We start from the raw sequence: 19,840 nt of genomic DNA on the forward strand, positions 1-19,840 counted from the left end.
AAGTTTCTCACCTTGCATTTCATGGGTACTTCGACCAGTACAATTTGTAGGTATAAAGTTTTGTATAAATATTTTAATTGTATATTCACATAAGATCATTCGATAAATCTGAATTAAATTCTTGAAATAAGAAACAAAAGTTGCACATTTTGGAAATATCATTTACGTTACTCTTAACTCTGCCAGAGGCTTAGTAATTAGTGTTAGCGAACACTGAGCTGTTTTAGATAGCGTGATTCTGAAAACTTTTAGAAAAGTGAAGGTTTCTAAGAAAAATAAAGATTTTTTTACATCAAGTACTGCAGGGGAAAAGTATTCGGATTGTGCTGATACAAACAGTAATTTTTTATGTATTAACTATGGTACCGTTTATTGAAAGAAGTTTTCTCTTAAACTTCATTTCTTAAAACTATATACACTGAATTTAAGTGGTGGAAAAGAGAAATAAAGACCTTTAGCTAGAACTGATTTACTCTGATTATTTATGTTACAATTACTTAGGTTAACAATCAGGTCGCCAGGATGAAACTAGGAATGAACGCTATTAGTCAATCAATTCAGCCTCAAATTTTGAACATGTTCACGTCGAGGAATTTGTCTTCGGTCCACTGGTACCACTTGTTTAGTACACCGGTGTATTGAACACTGGTAACAACGATCGTAAGGTAAGTAGAGTACACATTGAACTGTTTCAGTAAGTTTGTGTGTGTGTGAATGAGTTGTTGGTGTGTAGTGATTTCTAGGTGCCTCTCTTCTTTCACTGCTAAATTACGGACGACTAGTGAAAATAATCCTTGGGTAGCTTGGAGCCAAATTTAAAACAAACCAACAGTCTCTTTAGAGAAATTTGATAAGCTAACGAAAATTTTGGTTTGGTTCTTTAAATTGGAGAAACTTTGGAATAACGTGACGAAGCTTGAATTCTGAAAAAAAGCAAATGTCAAGGTTTACTTTGACATTTAAAGTAAAATGTAAAAATAATTATAAATCTGTACGAACAGTTTTACTCAAAATTTATAATTTTGTAACATTTATTCAATGTAAGTCACAAAGAAATATGAAATCCATCCACACTTTCATGTTTGTTTACATGTGACCAGATTATACAGTAAACAGTTAATATTTTAAATTAATTTTAACCTCTAATCTCAAAGTCTATGGATGTGTTTGTTAACAAATCTTTATTACTTGATAGACTGAACAACCACCAATGAAGACCGACTTTCAAAGTAGCTGTAGTCAACATCTGAATGTGATTATTTTATGTATACTGTGTGTGTTTGTTTTGAATTTCGCACAAAGCTACTCGAGGGCTATCTGTGCTAGCCGTCCCTAATTTAGCAGTGTAAGACTAGAGGGAAGGCAGCTAGTCATCACCACCCACCGCCAACTCTTGGGCTACTCTTTTACCAACGAATAGTGGGATAGACCGTCACATTATAACGCCCCCACGGCTAAAAGGGCGAGCATGTTTGGCGCGAAGGGAATGATGCGAACCCGCGACCCTCAGATTACGAGTCGCACGCCTTAACACGCTTGGTCATGCCGGGCCATCGTATACTGTGAACCGTGGTGTCTGCTCGTCAGTTCATCTATCTTCTGTATATGACGGGCACTCCTCGTGTTGAGTGTGAAAAGCTACGGATGAAAGTAAAGTTCAATATTAACTATTTACATAACTGTAGAACAGGTATGAAAAATGTTGACAACAAACAGGACGTTCTACACTAACTTGTTATGAGTTAATAACACTATCATATACATATCAACATGTGACGTAACGGTGTGTTATTGTTGAATGGTTCGTAATAGAACGCTTTTCATACAAATGTGGAACATTAAACAGAAAAACAAAACCCATTTAACACATTTATTCTAGAGTGTCACACTATCGTATAGTGTTTTTATCACTGCGAGTAAATTAATTATCCTTTCAACTTTAAACGTTTTTTTTTCTCAGCAGCATCTATTTGTGTACTTTAACCTAATCATAAAACATTTTATGGTTCTCTCTATTTTTATATTTCATGTAATACAAATATACATATAAATCTTCAGATGACCAGTATGACTTTTCACATATCAAACTTGTTATTCTGAGATCTTCACTAACAAATTTACACACGTGATCGTGAAGAACGACCCTTTATTTACACTATGTACAACTCCTTAACTAAGTTTAAAGGATATTTTTATTTTTATAACTCAACTTTTAACGTCTAACTTTTCCCACTTATCCCTCACCAGTTTTATATTTCTGTTATTTTCATTCTATTTCACTTACGTCATATCTTTACAAAACTGATTCACCAGTATTGTTACACCTCCAACCAATACAAACTGTGAAAGACAACAATAAAACGGAACCACAGTATTAGTAAATATTTCTATACAGTAACTAAGGAGACCAGATATTAAAATAAAAACCAAACGGTGCGAAGAAAGAACAATATTTTGGATGAAAAGGTTTCTCACATTGCATTCCAAGGATACTTCGACAAGTATGATTTGTAGGCATAAAGTTTTGTGTAAATATTTTAATTGTATGTTCACATAAGGTCATTCTATAAATCTGAATTACATTTCTGAAATGAGAAACAATTACGTTACTCTAAAACCTGAGAGAGGCTTAGTAATTAGTGTTTTAGATAGCGTCGTATTGAAAAATTTAGAAAAAGTAAACATTTTCTGAAAAAAAATCATTTTACAGAAAGTACTGCAGGGGAAAAGCGTTCGGTTTGTGGTAATATAAACAGTAATTTTTTATCTGTTAAATGTGGTACCGTTTATTGAAAAAATAAGTATTTTAAGCTCCATGTCTTAAAATTATATTTATAAATTACATCAATAAAGATGTAATCAAACCTTCAGTTTTAGTACAGGGGTGGATACAGGATTTTTTTGGTAGGGGGAGTATGATCGACTAAGTAACAGTGAGTTAAACCTGACCAGAAGTAATTTTTTTTTTTTTTTACTGCAGCGTAAATTTCATGAAATTCATTTAGAAACAAATAAAAGAAACATATATGACTATGAATTTTCGTTTATTGATTTTATTCCAAAATATCAAGTTACAAGCAATCGTACACAATTTTGGTATGGTCAGTGTGGGGGATGCATCCCCCCTCTGTATCCATCCCTGGTTTACTCCCAGTGAAAGTCGTGTTCTTGTTACAAGGACAGTACTTAAAATTCTGTTCTATAATAAACAAAGGTTTGTTGTACGTTTTGTAATTATTTTTGTTTTATAATTATCTGAATTTAGAATACCAAAGTGGGAATCTTATAGATTTTTGTCTATATACTGTGATGGTTCACCTGGTGTATCATCATTACTAACAACAACTTAATATACTGTGATGGCTCACCTGTGACCATTATTTTACTTTCATTGGCTGTAAAACAATTATATCTCTTGCTAGCTGTATCACAACACTGTCAACCTACTAATTTTGAAATAACATTTTAAAAATGAAACTTTGTGGAATGGATGGCAACTGCCTGTTGTGGAGACACAAGGGTAGAGGACGATGTTTCAAAAATCTTCCGCCTTTTCGTCTTCAGGTCAGTGTGCGTGTGTATAGGTATTGTCAGTCTTTTATAGTGTCCCGGTGGTTTGTGAAGAGCGTGTTATGACTGATTGGATTGTCACTGTTTCTCCACAATCCACCAGGACACTATAAAAGACTGACAACATCTACACACACACATACTGGCCTAAAGACAAAAATCGGAAGATGTTCAAAACGTCGTCCAAAACACTTGTTTTTCCACCACAGGCAGTTGCAGTCCATTCTTCAAAGTTTCATCATGAATACTTTGCCTAAACAAAGAATGTTTTAAAAACTTCACAACTTTAGAAAGTAAAAAAAACATACAATTAGTAAAACCTTAAACAAATATTATCAGTATCTTTAAAGTTTGGATAGGGTTTCAGATTCAAACTGAAATAACTATTAAAACATCATGTGTTATTGTTTATGAACAACTGATCACGTTTAACTTAAAGACAATTACTTATGAAAAACTAAAAGGAAGAGCTGGAGTGAAACTATTAGTTAATGTTTAATAACGTGCACTAATATATACTAACAGTCACTTGTAAAAAATAAGGCATACTTGAACATGAACTTTGAGTCTATGAAATAGATTCAATAGAGGCTGTTGACAAAACTTTGAACTCCATACATTTCTTAAGGTTGTCCCTGCAGTTACCCATTGTTTGGAATCTATTCTTTCATGTTTAATAGGAACTCCACACTGAAAAGTATATACATATATGTATTAAGTTTCCTTATTTTGTAATTTTTCACTAATTTATAGCTGAGTATTACTAAGAAAAAATTTTATACATTAAAAATTGTCTTACCACCTCTTAATTTTCTTATACAATTTTAAAATGGTTTCATTTTAAAATAACATGTTCAAAACATATTTTTCAGATTAAAATTTAACTCTTCAAGTACAGGTGTGATCATTTTGACCAATCTTGTAACCACCATGATATAGCTTTAAATTTGCTGAGTGCACCTTCATGAAATAAAAAAAAAGAAGTAAATATTACATGCTTATTGTACACAAAAAGAAATCACATTTTTAATAAAGTATTTTTATAAAAGTTCTGAGCTTACAACAGCATTACTAAGTCAGTCCAAGTACAAAATGATTTTTTCATGTTAGCAACAAAATAATATTTGATACCTGTGATGGAGAGAACACAGATAGCCCTTTGTGCTTGATAACAAACAACATTTCTGAAATGACTTTATATTATAATAAAGAGTAATACACTATTCATTTCAACAACCACAGCTAATACCTTACAAACCTCCTAGTCATTTAGATTTAACAGAAAAGCAATTAACCCAGTTCTGTGTAAAAAAATGATCAAATTACAAGCATGTACAATCAAATTATAGTACTACTGATGCAATATCTATAAACTTTGTCCACTCAGAACCCTTGGCTAGAGCTTTATAATAACCTGCAGGTTTAACCTATAACACATTTGAATTTTGAAAATGCCTAAATTAAAGCACACTTCTTCAGCTCAGCAGGTTAACAGCCAAAACCAGGAAAATATGTAGTCCTAAAATAAGATCCATAAATTAATATACAGTTGACCAAGTAAGAATATGTCTTTTCATATAAATTTCTTTAATTAATATACAGTTGACCAAGTAAGAATATATCTTTTAGTATACATTTCTTTAATTAATATACAGTTGACGAAGTAAGAATATGTCTCTTAATATACATTTCTTTTAACGTTTCAGCCTATATCAATTTATTAAAAATATTTGAAAATAACTTAAAAATATAAAGTTAAAACACTAATCAGTCAATACTTAAAGGAGATGACGAAATTAAAGGAGATGACGAAATGTTCATAAGAAACGTTAATACTTAAAGGACAAATGTTCATAAGAAACGTTAATACTTAAGGAGGAGATGACATAAGAAACGAAATGACTTGACATAAGAAACAAATGTTACATAAGAAACGTTAATACTTAAAGGAGATGACCAAAATACATAAGTTAATACGTTAATAAGAAACGTTAATACTTAAAGGAGAGATGACCAAATGCACATAAGAAACGTTAATACTTAAAGGAGATGACCAAATGACGTTAATATGAGAAACATAAGAAACGTTAATACTTAAAGGAGATGACCAAATGCACATAAGGAGATAAAGGAGATGACCAAATGCACATAAGAAACGTTAATACTTAAAGGAGATGACCAAATGCACATAAGAAACGTTAATACTTAAAGGAGATGACCAAATGCACATAAGAAACGTTAATACTTAAAGGAGATGACCAAATGCACATAAGAAACGTTAATACTTAAAGGAGATGACCAAATGCACATAAGAAACGTTAATTGACCAAATGCACATAAGAAACGTTTAAAGGAGATGACCAAATGCACATAAGAAACGTTAATACTTAAAGGAGATGACCAAATGCACATAAGAAACGTTAATACTTAAAGGAGATGACCAAATGCACATAAGAAACGTTAATACTTAAAGGAGATGACCAAATGCACATAAGAAACGTTAAAGAAACGTTAATACTTAAAGGAGATGACCAAATGCACATAAGAAACGTTAATACTTAAAGGAGATGACCAAATGCACATAAGAAACGTTAATACTTAAAGGAGATGACCAAATGCACATAAGAAACATGACCAAATGCACATAAGAAACGTTAATACTTAAAGGAGATGACCAAATGCACATAAGAAACGTTAATACTTAAAGGAGGACCAAATGCACATAAGAAACGTTAATACTTAAAAATGACCAAATGCACATAAGAAACGTTAATACTTAAAGGAGATGACCAAATGCACATAAGAAACGTTAATACTTAAAGGAGATGACCAAATGCACATAAGAAACGTTAATACTTAAAGGAGATGACCAAATGCACATAAGAAACGTTAATACTTAAAGGAGATGACCAAATGCACATAAGAAACGTTAATACTTAAAGGAGATGACCAAATAAAGGAGAACCAAATGCACATAAGAAACGTTAATACTTAAAGGAGATGACCAAATGTACACATGCACAACGAAACGTTAATACTTAATACTTAAAGGAGATGACCAAATGTACAACGAAACGTTAATACTTAAAGGAGATGACCAAATGTACAAGAAACGTTAATACTTAAAGGAGATGACCAAATGCACATAAGAAACGTTAATACTTAAAGGAAATGACCAATTGAAAAACTTTCAATCCAATGATAAAACTATTACCTCAATTCATTTTTAAGGATTATGTCTAATAACTTTTTATCAATATTTGGTTCACTTACTGTTGCAGTGAATGCTTTACAAATCTCATAATCAGTTTAGAACTTGTACATTTTAACAGTTATAGAACTGATAAAAAAATCTCTGTAACAATGAAAGTTAAAATTATTTTTTATTCCACTTTTATGAAACAAGCAAAGTTTATCAAGTAGAGTAAAACAGTTATATAATAAATATGATGTTATAATTATAACAAAAAACTTTGCTCTAATTAGAATGATCAGTTGTAAAGAAAAAAAGTTATACAATTACCACATTAGGTCTGCTATCTTTTATAATCCTCTTGTTGGTTTCTAGATAGTTGATATTGTACTTCTGAAAGAACTTCACACATTCATCCTTTAAGTAGTCTAAAAGGGAAGAGTCTTCATCTTGTATTTGGTCCCACAGACGCAAGTTCTCCTTAATGGTAACTTCTTGGTACTCTTTAAATTGACGACAACAGTGTTCTAACTGTTCTTGGAATAGTGGTGGTAAACATTCCAAAGGAAATACGGCATGACTACCATACTGCTTTCCTAGATAAAAAACTAGCAACATGAGCACAAACACTGTTCGAGTTTGATATACATTGAAAAACAAACACAGTATGTGTACCATGTTCTAAAACAATATGAGCAAAGTAATCAACTATGATAGACATTCCAAACTACTATACTACTGGATTTATTATAAAACGTATCACTAGTTCTGAAAACAGAGCCAGTTACTAACAGTTATTTGTAAGATATCAGTGATAAAACCATATTCACAGCTAAATGGTTGAGAGCAACAACAGTAGATGTCAGTAGTGGCTGTATACAAGATATAAATGGTAAAACCATGTTCATAGATACAGAGTTGAGAACAACAATAGACGTCAGTAATGGCTGTAAACAAGATATAAATGGTGAAAACCATGTTCATAGATACAGAGTTGAGAACAACAACAGATGTCAGTAATGGCTGTATACAAAATAAAAATGGTAAAAACCATGTTCATAGATACAGAGTTGAGAACAACAATAGACGTCAGTAACGGCTGTATACAAAATATAAATGGTAAAAACCATGTTCATAGATACAGAGTTGAAAACAACAATAGATGTCAGTAACAGCTGTATACAAAATATAAATGGTAAAAACCATGTTTATAGATACAGTGTTGAGAACAACAGTAGGTGTCAGTAATGGCTGTATACAAAATATAAATGGTAAAAACCATGTTCATAGATACAGTGTTGAGAACAACAGTATGTGTCAGTAATGGCTGTATGCAAGATATAAATGATAAAAACCATATTAGGACTACAGGGTTGAAAAACAAGAACAAGTTAAAACCTGAATTTCACATTTTTGAAAAATGGATTTTATGCACAATTAAAATCTAAAACACTAATATTCCACAACTGACAGAACACTAAATGCCTGAAAAGTAGATGTGCTGCTGGCCAAAATCTTAAGGCCAATGAACATAAAGAAAAAATATGCATTTTGCATTCTTAGACTCAATCACTTATTTGAATAGAGCTTCAAAAGATGAAAATAAGAAAAAGGAAAATAAAAAAACAACTTTTTTAGCATTTAATATGGAAAATGTGAACACTGAAATTAGCCTAAATATTAGCTGGTCAAAAATGTAAGACCATACCAAAAAGAAGTCCTAAACAGGGTAGGAAATGCCCAACAAGAGGTCTCAGTAGTGAGTTGTTGCTGTCATTGTGAATAACTGCAAACATTTGCTTTGGCATGGTAGATATAAGCATTTGCAGAAGGCTGGCTGGAATGTTATTCCAAGTGGTGAAGATGGTTTCACAAAGATTATGCAGGATTTGGAATTGACATCCATTTCTATAGACTTCCCTTCCCATCCACCCCCAAACATTTTTAATGGGGTTCAGTTCGGACGAACAAGCTGGATGGTCCAAAAGAATCACGTTATTTGCCATGAAAAAGTCCTTTGTCTTGCAGGCATTGTGGATTGCAGCGTTATCCCGCTGAAAGATCCAGTGGTATCCACACAAGCGAGAGCCTTCAGTCAATAAGGATGCTCTCTCCAAAATGCCAATGTAGCCAGCTGCTCTTTGATGCCCCTGTATGGTTATACATTGTTTCATTTAAGAAGAAAGCACCCTAGATCATGATGGAACCTCCTAAACTGGGTCGTGTAATAAATGTCTCCGTGGGATATCTTTATCGTGCCAGTAACATTGGAAGCCATCTGGACCATCCAGGTTAAATTTCTTCTCATCAGAGAACAAAACCTTCGTCCACTTTTCTACATCCCATATTTGGTGCTTTTCAGCTGTTTTGTGGTGTGGAAGGAAGCATGGCTTTTGAAGATGTTTATGATTTTAAAGCCTTTCTCTCATAGATGCTGTATTATTGTTCTTGAGCTGCATTTTGCATCCGTGAGGGCCTTAATCTGGTTCGACGATTAGCTGGTGTCTTGCTGGACAACCCCTCGAATCCTCCTGTTCAACGCCAGGGAAATTTTCTTGGGTCAACCACTTGAAATTCTCGTTCCGTATCCCTCAGGGTCTTTTAAGAAATTTGCATCAGCAGTTTTACTACGCCCAATCCCACCCACTACAGCACGTTGAGAGAGACCTTGCTTTTGCGCTCAACAATTCTGCTACATTTAAATTCTGTCAACTTTTTAGCCTTTGCCATGTTTTTACCCAATGTAACACAGGAGATATCAGTGGGAAATGTTGACAATGCTAATGCTTGAACACAAATGACTAAATTTCATTGAATGTTTACTGGTTAGCACTTCGTTTCAGTATGGTCTTAATCTTTTGACCAGCTTGTATTTAGGCTAATTTCATAGTGTTCATTTTCCCTATTAAATGCTAAAAAAGTTTTTTTTATTTTTATTTTCATTTTTCTTATTTTCCTCTTTTGAAGCTCTTCTCAAATAAGTGGTTGAGTCTAACAATGCAAAATGCATATTTTCTCTTTATGTTCATTGGCCTTAAGATTTTGGCAAGCAGTGTATCAGAACCAGAACCAAAGAGTTCTTTCAAATAAAATATGTCATTCCTGATAACTTGCACATTCCACTGACCAATTAAAAACAATTTAATTTATCATCTTGTTTACAAATTGAACACATTAATATTGATAGCATTACAACAGCAAATATTTCAATTCCTTATAATATTGTCTAATTTGTAACATGTATTTAAAATTCAAGAAAATAACAATGTATGGTTGTCACATCCCTTGCCAAAGTCTAAATTTTAAAAAACAGAAATAAAAATTATACAAGTTTTTACTGCAATTATTGAACTTTCATGATATTTTGGTGATTATTCTTACTAAATATGTACATCTAAAAATAAGTAACATCTCAAATTGTTAATACTGACCTGACCTAACCTAAACCTAACCCAAACCCTAAAATAACCTAACCCTAACCTAAACCTAACCTAAACCTAACCTAACCTAACCTAAACCTAACCTAACTCTAACCTAACCTAAACCTCACCTAACCTAAACCTAACCTAACCTGACCTCACCTAACCTATACTTTACACATGATAAAAATACAGTATGATTAACATTCATGAACTTATTTAGAATTAACTTAGTTCTTAAATCTATATACGAATGTTGGCAACCAGTATTTGATGGTGATTTCTTTGATAATTTGCAACTCCTGGATGTTAATTTTAGAGCAATTTATGTATTACTTGCATCTTTATAAACATATTGTTTAACCAACTCTTTTAAGACCAGGAATTTTATATTTCGGAAAACCAAGTATTATTATGAATTTACGAAAATACCAAGGTTTTATACTTGATTTATTTTATATTTTATTGCAGAAAGGCTAAAAAACATGTATTACTTGATTCAGTATTACAAAATTTCTTATGAAAGTACTCCACAAAGTCCATGGGAGGTTTATTTTTGAAAGACATCCTTTTTGTTATGTTGTGATAATAATGATAACTCAAAGTAGAAGACTGAGAGTTAATCCCCAGGTTAAAATGCACATGAACAAATATTAATAAAACAAATTATCTATTAAAAATTATGACTTTTCGTGTGCAACAGCCTTGTAATGTTCAGTAAAAATCTACCAAATTTTGTGAATATACACTTAATATATTAGAAGTTGCTAGTATGTAAACTAATGGGTACAAATAGTTATGGGTTTGGTCCAATGGGCCTAGGCAGTTTCAGTAAAGTTCATAAACTACTTTAAAAAATTATTAACTGAAACATTTACCATGGAATGATAAAATCTTATATTAATATATATTAAAAGTTACAAGTTTAGATTATAATGCTCCAAGTCAACTACCAGCTGACACAGAGCCTTGATTACAGGACCATAGTCCATGTATTGGATAGGCAGAGCAGTGATAGTGCCAGAGCAGATAGACTTAGCTACGGTGTCAGCAATCTCATTCCCACAAATACTAATGTAGCCTGGTTTCCAGAAAAACTGGATAGAAGTACATGTTATAGGGAAATGGGACATTCGGTTTTGAATATTGGGGAGAACATGGTGAGAACCAACATGAAGTGATTCCATGACCAGTAGAGCACTGGCAGTTTGAGTAATGCTTAGTTTTACATAACCCAGGGCAAGAGACATACAGTTCAGCAGTGAACATAGAAGCTGTAGAGGGGATTCTTCGAGCAACTACAGAACCACAACAAACCATGGCAGAGCCCACACAGTCATCTGAGTTCAAACTGTAGGTATAAATGGAAATGGAAGAATGGTTCAAAAGATGTTCAGCAAATAGCAGACAGTATTTCCAATCAAGCATGTCTACCTTAAAGAAGTCATGGTGGGATTGGCTGACCAGTGGATACAGCAATGTTATCCAAGAATAAATATGAAAAATTATTTTGATTTTATAACAGTCTATAGCTGCCATTCAATATACCTCATGCTCGACGACTGATGTGAGAAATGAAAGTCATCGACATAGAGCCCATTTGTAACAGTGAGAGAGAGTTGTTCAGTGATGGCATTAATTTTTTATACTGAAAAGTGTGAAACATAGAACACAGCTTTGAGGGACTCCAAGAAAAGAATGGGAAAGTGTCAAACCTTTGAAATTGCCTGTCCAATAAAAAGTGTTCAATAAAAAATGGCAAATGGCCACGTAACACATATATATGGAGGTCTCGCAAAATGCTATACCTCCATGTTGTATCATAAGCCTTCTCAATGTCAAAGAATATTGATACAAGATGTTGTATCAGGTGGTCCATGGTTGAGTGTTGTCATCAGAACCCACACTGGGTGGGCAGGAGGAGGTTCTTTGATTCAAAGAACCAAACAAGACAAGCACTAACCATCCTCTCTGAGGTCTTACAGAGACAGCTCGTCAAAGCAATTGGATGGTAGTTTGAAGGAATCTTGGGGTCCTTCCCAGGCTTAGAGAAAGGTAGGACAATAGCCTGGTACCAGACAATAGGAAAAACATTCTCCTGCCAGGTCCAGTTAAAAACAATTGGAAAAATAGCAAGAGAAGAAAGAGGTAGATGGCACAGCATATCATAGTGTACATCATCTGGTCCAACCGATGTACTGCCAGACCAATGAAGGGCCAGTTTCAGTTCCACCAGTGTAAAGGGACGATTATAGTTATAGAGACAATCACCTCAAAAGGAAAGAGGTGATTCCTCTGCACAAGTCTTGATGGCTAAGAAGGAGGAAGAAGAAGGAGAAGTGCTAGATACCTGGCAAAAGCTTTTACCTAGAGTATCAGCGATGCTCAGGGTATCAGTTACTTCTTGGTCATCAGACGGCAAGATAAAGAAGGGGACAGAATTATATTGCCCACAACATTTTCTAATATTGTCCCATATGACTTTGGAACAGATGGTAGAAGATATGCTGGTTCTGAACTTAATCCAAGAATCCTTTTGGCTTTGACATCTTACCCACCTAGCATGTGCACGGCCCGCTGAAAAGCAATGCAGTTCAAGAGTGTGGGATATCTTCAGAAAGTATCCCAGGCCCATTTTTTGAGCCTTCAGTTCCATGTGGCAGGCAGGATTCCACCATGGACGAGGATATAGTGGAAAATGTGTCAAGGTTTGAGGAATACATTGAGCAGCTGCTTGTATAATACAGTCAGTTGCTGCTGCCGCACAGTCATCTATTGACGGTTTACAGATGCTGACAATATTAAGTTCTGCAAGAGCAGTGAAAGAGGGCTAGTTTGCCTGATCCAGCTTCCATTGGGGCACACTGGTCATGTGGCTTCGACCACAGTCAGTCTCTCTCAAGATTATAGGAAAATCATCACTGCCTCGTGGATTATTGTCAACTCTCCATGAAAAATGGGAGAATAATAAAGGGGAGCAAATTGAGAGAAACAATCACATTAAACATTTTTAATGGTTAAAAAAAAGGCAAATGACAATCTCATTGTATGTGAACTAATTTTAAAATATGATAATAATTTAATATAATATATTATAACACTTGGAATACACAAAAACTTTTCAAAGTCAGAATTCATTTCATCTTCATTTAGAAACTGTGGAAGCAAAAGAGCACATTTATATTAAATCAGAAATTTAGTCTAAACATATTACAAGCTCAATCTGTTTTATAAATAAAATACTATTAGCATGCCAAAATAGTTCCTCAGAGCACTAAACTTTCAAATTAGTACACAGTAACTCCTTTGATTCTCAACGGAAACAAGAACCATAACTTACAGTTTTGAAGTACAGAAATAGATCTACAGTTTAAATTTTACAAACAGCAAAATAATGTTTTTGTTATTTCAGTGATCCTGAGAAACAATAAAATACAGCATTACATTTTTCTATTGAGGTATACACACCCTGTACCAGTGTGGAAATTACAAGGACATGTGAGTAACCCAACTGTTGCACCATAATAAAATGTTTTTGCAACACTGTTGGGTAAATCCACTTGTCGTACCAAACAGCTCTAAATGTCAAGTCAGATAAATCCATTGATAGTATCCAAAGAGTTTTAAAAAAAAATCCCACTTGCTAGATTATAAAAAGGTTGGATGACAGAAAGCATGGACTTGTAAACAATCTGTACACTAGTTAAAGTCACTTCACTTTCTCTTACAATCCTGTTCTTATTGTGTAAGAAAGGATAGTATTTATTCAAAAGTATTCACAGAACTACTAGGATTACTTCATAAATAGAAGAACTGAATCATGGGAATGGGTTAATCATACAGTCTAAGCTCAGTTGAAGTGCACCTTATAAGTTATATTCAAAATTTATTAACTATATGTTAATAAACTAGATATTAAAGCATATTTACAATTAAAAGTTTTATATTATCTGATGTTCATGATTTAATTTGTCAGTTATGTAGCTTTGTGCTCAGCAGCAAACAAAGTAACATTTTTATTACTTGGATAAATAGAATTACCAAAAATAGAGAAAGTTGTTATCTCTATTTGCAATTAGTTTATTATTATATTGACAATTGATTTAGTTATAGTTTTGATTAGACTGTATAAACCTAATCAATGTAAACACTGCTTGAAGATAACCAATTACATTTTCCAGTTCTAAACAGTTCTCTCAGTTGTTTAACATGCAAGTGGCACTACAATACATACTACAATAATGTGAAGAGATAATCTTGAAGTCATTTCCACGTAGACCACAAATTATTTGTAGACATTAGAAGATTATATTTAATAAACAAACAATACTGTCATCATAAACTGAGACAAATACCCTAATAATACAATTCTATTTATATGTATGATGTAACATAGGTTTTTTCCATACCTACTGAAAGAAATCCTCTTATTTCTTAAACATAAAATTCAACTTCCAGAAAAAACTTATTTCCTTCCCCCAAATCAAGTACACAACAGAATGTTTCAAAAATTTACAAACAATCACATTTAAATACTTTTTTTCTCCATAACATTCCTTAATTGTTTCTAGCTTCATGATAAGGACAGAAATAGTTGTTCACATTTGCACAAGATATTGAAAATTTGTTTACTGACTACAAAACTTAGTACCAACAGAGACCAATTCTGATTAATTTTAGTTGACAAGTTGACTTGCTCCCAAAATTCTGCTGTCATCCCATGTCTGAAAGCAATGATGAAAAGACAGTAAAAGATTATACTTATGATGGATATCCTGAGATAGTATGTTTCACCATGAGAAACCCATTCTTAAATTTTTAAAATCATAGAGTGTATTTTAATAAGCTAATTAATTTTCTTTGCTCTTACAAGAAAAATAGCAAAGTTGTCACAAATTAGCCTTAATATTTGCAGAACAAGTGTCTAATCCTCCATAAAACTCCTCTCCTGTTGATCTTATCAGTGAAAAAAATTTTTAAAATTCATGTTCACTCATTAAACCTTTTAAAGACTTTCTCAAAAGCATCATCTTATCAACACTCTAGTAGGTCTCAAGTCTTTCCAAACATTTGAATTTGTTTGATTTTCATTTTATAAAATTTCACACTAACAACTTTAGTTATACAACATCAATGTACAACCTGTTTCTGTCAGTATATTTACCACAATCATTGATATGTATCAGTAAAACTAAATACATTTAATGAAATTAAATAGTGCATTAAAAACATCAAACCTAAACCTCTGATTAATTATACTTGTTTGTTATAACTCAAAACCATGTGGGACGATATGGACTCGAGCACCCACATCTCTCTCTCCTAATTTCTAATTCTATATCAATTGCTACTCTTTATTTCTTATGTGAGACTGGCAAATAAAGATAAAGACTGATAGATGGTGTATCCCCACTGCAATGTGGGTCCTATTTCTTCAGTCACCTCCAAAACCTAGGGTAAATATTATGATCCCACACTGTAGCTTGTACCCTGGGATATTTACAGTCAATGCAGCATTTTTTTTATTCAATTTGTTTTCAAGTTATAACAAAGTAACACGTGCGTCATTTTATGATTACTGATATTCCATTTCTGCCTTTACTAATGCATCATTAATGAAAGAAAAGGTATAACTTGTAAATGTCTAGGTTTCCCATTTAAACCCATAAGTTCCCCTGAAGTATATAAACAAGCTTTTGAAACACATAAATATCATAGGTCCCAAAATAAGACACTGATAAACTTAAAGTATAATGGTTATTCTAATCAAATGATGTATACTTTATACCATACTCTACTTCCTACATAATTAAATTTTTATTCACTTCTGAAACTCTTCCAACTAATACTACAAAACTAATACAATAGTTAAGTTTCATGCAGAATGATACAAAAATATTAAAATAATTAACATCAACAGAGAATGCCTTTAAAAACTGTATAAACCTCACAAACAATATTATATGTTAGTAAGAAAATAAACACTTTATTAATATTGTAAAAAACTTCTAAGTATCAAACATTATTGTACTGTCAGTACAAATATTTAATACTAAATATTAAGCTATTTGTTAGACCTCACGCATGAAACAAGAGCATCATAATTCATGGTTTAATTACAAATACTAAACTAACAAAATTCAAATAATAAAACGATAGAAAAATGGCCCTGTAAATATTATAAACAATATATGTTATTCATTTACTCAAATTATTGTTAATATAGTATTCTGGAATTCTTAACTTACGTTCGACTCGTAATATGAGGGTCGCGGGTTCGAATCCCGTCGCACCAAACATGTTCTCCCTTTCAGCCGTGGGGGTGTTATAAGGTGATAATCAATAACACTATTCGTTGGTAAAACGTAAGCCCATGATTTGGCGGTCGATGGTGATCACTAGTTGCCTTGCACTGCTAAAGTAGGGGCGACGAGCGCATAGCCCTCGAGTAGCTCAGCGAGAAATTCAAAACAAAGAAACTCTTAAATATTACTACATTTTTATCACATTGTTACAACTTCCTTCGCTCATTATTACTAATAACTTACAATATGTACATTTACAACATAAAATTATAATTAAATCTAAGCCTGGTTACAAGAGGCCTACATGTACATAACAAGTTGGTGTGTCACTTCAGTATTCAGATAGCGACATTTGGCTCAAAATCGAATAAGACATCCAATTTCATTCAGTTTGAATTGGATTCTGAGTCATAATCTATCTTTTCTTCATTGTTTAAGTATCGAATATGTCCGCATAATGAAGATATTCTAGTAATAGCAGATTAATAACATATTACTGTGGTGATTCATAAAAAAAATTAAATAACAAGGTTCAAATGATTAACACTAACTACAAATTTCAATGACTACACTTACAAATTATATCCCAACTTAAGCATGCCGCCTCATCTTCACAACTTTCACCTTTGAATCCGTTTGACCAATGACAGTCAAGTAGCTTTTGTGACGACTCCACATAGACTACATTTTAAAGAAGCATCAAAAACAAATTAATAATGTGTTTCTTTTGAATAAACCTATTTGTAAAACTATGTGATTTGAAAACAATTAATAATTATAGATTTTTTTTCATTTCCAAACTGTGATACATGCACGTACACACACAAAATTTAAAGTTTCAGAAGGTTTTACGTTAAGCTCTTGTTGTTTTGAATTGAGTACAACGATATCCGTGCTCTAGCTCACCAGAAACCCGGTTTTCATTCTGGTTGGTCTGCAGACATTCCGCTGAGTTACTGGGGGACGAAAGTTACATTCCCCAGGTGAGGTTCGAACTCACAATCCCGGCATATCCCACAAGTACTATCTTATAAGTACCAATGCGCTAACTAATTGCGCCACTGGGAATTTATACACGCCCTTCTAATCAAATAAATTTCTACGCATAGCCGTGATGGGGATTCGAACCTGTAACCTTTACATTACTAGTCAAGCGCCTTAACTACCTGTCCACATCGAGCCGAGAAACTTTATTTACCACTTAAATGTTCTCAATAAAACATACATGTAATTGTTTCGTGTATCCTGGAGCGTTCCTTAGGTTGTTACGGTGGGGACACACGACTCCTATAGTTAGTTATTGTTTATAAAAGAACTTATTACATAATTATGTGTTGTTTGTCAAGTCCAGATTTATATACACATCTTGAAAATCGAACCTTGTTTACATTCATTTATAATAGTGTTGGTTTTCAGTGATTTACAGCTACATTATGGCAGGTTACATGATCTGATTCTGTGTAGAATGGGGCATTTCCGAGTGGTGATAATGTTTCTTTCTGTAATATGTTCTCACTATGCACAGAAAGTTGGCATTTTTTACATACGTAGATGTATATGCAATATAAAAAAAATGACAAATTTTATTGTACAAGAACTCTAAAGTTAGAAAGCGTGTGTGAATACAGCTAAGAAGAAATTGAACATGGGCTTCGTTTTCTACATGGTAACAACCTGACGATGACCGAAGAAGGTCGAAACGTTGTTCGCTTTTCTATGTAAAATATTTTCTCAACCCAAACGAGCCGTTTCTGCATATAAATTTCTCAACAAGTGGGTTTCTCGACATCACTGATTATGTTGATAATTGCTTACCAGACAAGAATACTTTTTTATGAGAAATGAATTTTGCACTGACTTTCTTCACTTGAAGCCTTTTGAATTTATATTACAAGGTCCATCTAAAAATACGAGTTTATTATATTCAAAGTGACTGCACAGTATCTTGTGTGCTGATGAAGTTGTGTAGGCTCATACATGGCCTGGCATGGCCTAGCGCGTTAAGGCGTGCGCATCGTAATCTGAGGGTCGCGGGTTCGCGCTCGAGTCGCGCCAAACATGCTCGCCCTCCCAGCCGTGAGGGCGTTATAATATTCGGTCAATCCCACTATTCGTTGGTAAAAGAGTAGCCCAAGAGTTGGCGGTGGGTGGTGATGACTAGCTGCCTTCCCTCTAGTCTTACACTGCTAAATTAGGGACGGCTAGCACAGATAGCCCTCGAGTAGCTTTGTGCGAAATTCAAAAACAAACATAGGCTCATACATCAGAAAATAATTTTAGTTTTTAGTTTCTCTTTTTAATGCTCAGCTAAGAAAATTTGTAATTCAATAACATAACTTTAGCTTTACGATATAATGTTTATTTTGCATGTAAAGTATATCTATTATAAAGAACAACACAAGCTACAAAATATATAAAACCGAAACTCATACTTCAGATAATACAGATCACAATGTTATGAAACCATGTATACATGAAATATTACTGTACATTTCTCTGTAGATCATTAATAATAATGAGGATCAGCAATCTGACTTGATGTTTATTAGTGGCAGTTATTTTTATTGTTACTAGTTTGATATTTCCGTGGGTGTTATGATAGGCTTGTTCCCATTCCAAAATATTAGTTCACTTGTTATAGGATACTATATTTGGCTTGTATGCATTCCTAAATATTAGCTTGACCAATTGTTGGAAGAGTTAATTACATGCATGCCACGTGGGATCTTATCAATGCAATAGAGATAGTACTGTACATAGGCTCCACCTGTAAACTGGATTATCCGACTGATCGCAATATAACATATTCATGCTTTAATGTCATCTATTGGTGTGAATTAGTAATAGTTGTCTCTGTAAGAAAACTTTAAGGGAAAATATGAATTTTAGTTTGCTTTATGATTTTAAAGATTCAGTTAAGCTATACCTGTGGATAATTTCTTTAAAGTTTTTCTTGATTTAATTTTTTATATTGTTATTGTTAGTGTATTTCTATTCGTTATGCTCGTACAAGTTGTTTTCAGAAGACACCAATGAAAGTGACTTAGGCGTATTGTCAATCATCGCCATTCGACTTATAATTCATAATATAAAATTCAAATAGATTGTATTTTAGAAAGTTGCAGACACCTACAAAACTAGATTATCAACACTCTCTCTGTCCACTTCAGAAGATTTAAAATTATTACCACTAACTTATCATTACACCAAGAACTAGAAAAATATATTTTTTAAATTCTTAACACAAAAGCTACAAAAATAGAATAATTAATCACATTAATTAGTTGAATGTTACTGTTAAAAACTGTTTCATTCTTTCACATATTATACTTTAAAGCATTCTTCAAAATTAG

The 19,840-nt window shown here is 33.0% G+C and overlaps 1 protein-coding gene across 3 annotated transcripts; it reads right to left on the bottom strand.

Moving 5' to 3' along the window:
• Nucleotides 1-342: 342 nt before the first annotated feature.
• LOC143242863 (uncharacterized) lies at nt 343-17,161 on the bottom strand. 3 transcript variants are annotated; one of them, XM_076486458.1, is made up of 5 exons: nt 17,064-17,161; nt 16,431-16,634; nt 7,094-7,359; nt 4,120-4,260; nt 2,221-3,199 (listed from the first exon to the last, which is right to left on the bottom strand). In XM_076486458.1, the coding sequence occupies exons 2-5, from the start codon at nt 16,480-16,482 to the stop codon at nt 3,002-3,004; spliced, it is 657 nt and encodes a 218-aa protein (XP_076342573.1). In that variant the 5' UTR covers nt 16,483-16,634; nt 17,064-17,161; the 3' UTR covers nt 2,221-3,001. The 3 variants fall into 3 exon arrangements, with proteins under 3 accessions (XP_076342575.1, XP_076342574.1, XP_076342573.1); XM_076486460.1 differs by lacking the exons at nt 2,221-3,199; nt 17,064-17,161 and adding an exon at nt 343-923 and having other exon boundaries at nt 16,431-17,025; XM_076486459.1 differs by lacking the exons at nt 2,221-3,199; nt 17,064-17,161 and adding an exon at nt 934-1,638 and having other exon boundaries at nt 16,431-17,018.
• Between the last annotated feature and the right edge of the window lie 2,679 nt (nt 17,162-19,840).

The sequence above is a fragment of the Tachypleus tridentatus genome, unplaced genomic scaffold (genome assembly GCF_004210375.1).
Source record: "Tachypleus tridentatus isolate NWPU-2018 unplaced genomic scaffold, ASM421037v1 Hic_cluster_2, whole genome shotgun sequence".
Taxonomy (NCBI): domain Eukaryota; kingdom Metazoa; phylum Arthropoda; class Merostomata; order Xiphosura; family Limulidae; genus Tachypleus; species Tachypleus tridentatus.

Excerpts from the sequence above, each read along its gene's own strand:
- LOC143242863 (XM_076486458.1), bottom strand. The coding sequence starts at position 16,482 with ATGTTTGGTGCGACGGGATTCGAACCCGCGACCCTCATATTACGAGTC. Across the intron at positions 7,360-16,430 it reads CCTCATATTACGAGTCGAAC|GAAAGCAGTATGGTAGTCAT; the intron begins GTAAGTTAAGAA and ends TTTTTTATCTAG. Across the intron at positions 4,261-7,093 it reads AAGATAGCAGACCTAATGTG|TGTGGAGTTCCTATTAAACA; the intron begins GTAATTGTATAA and ends TATACTTTTCAG.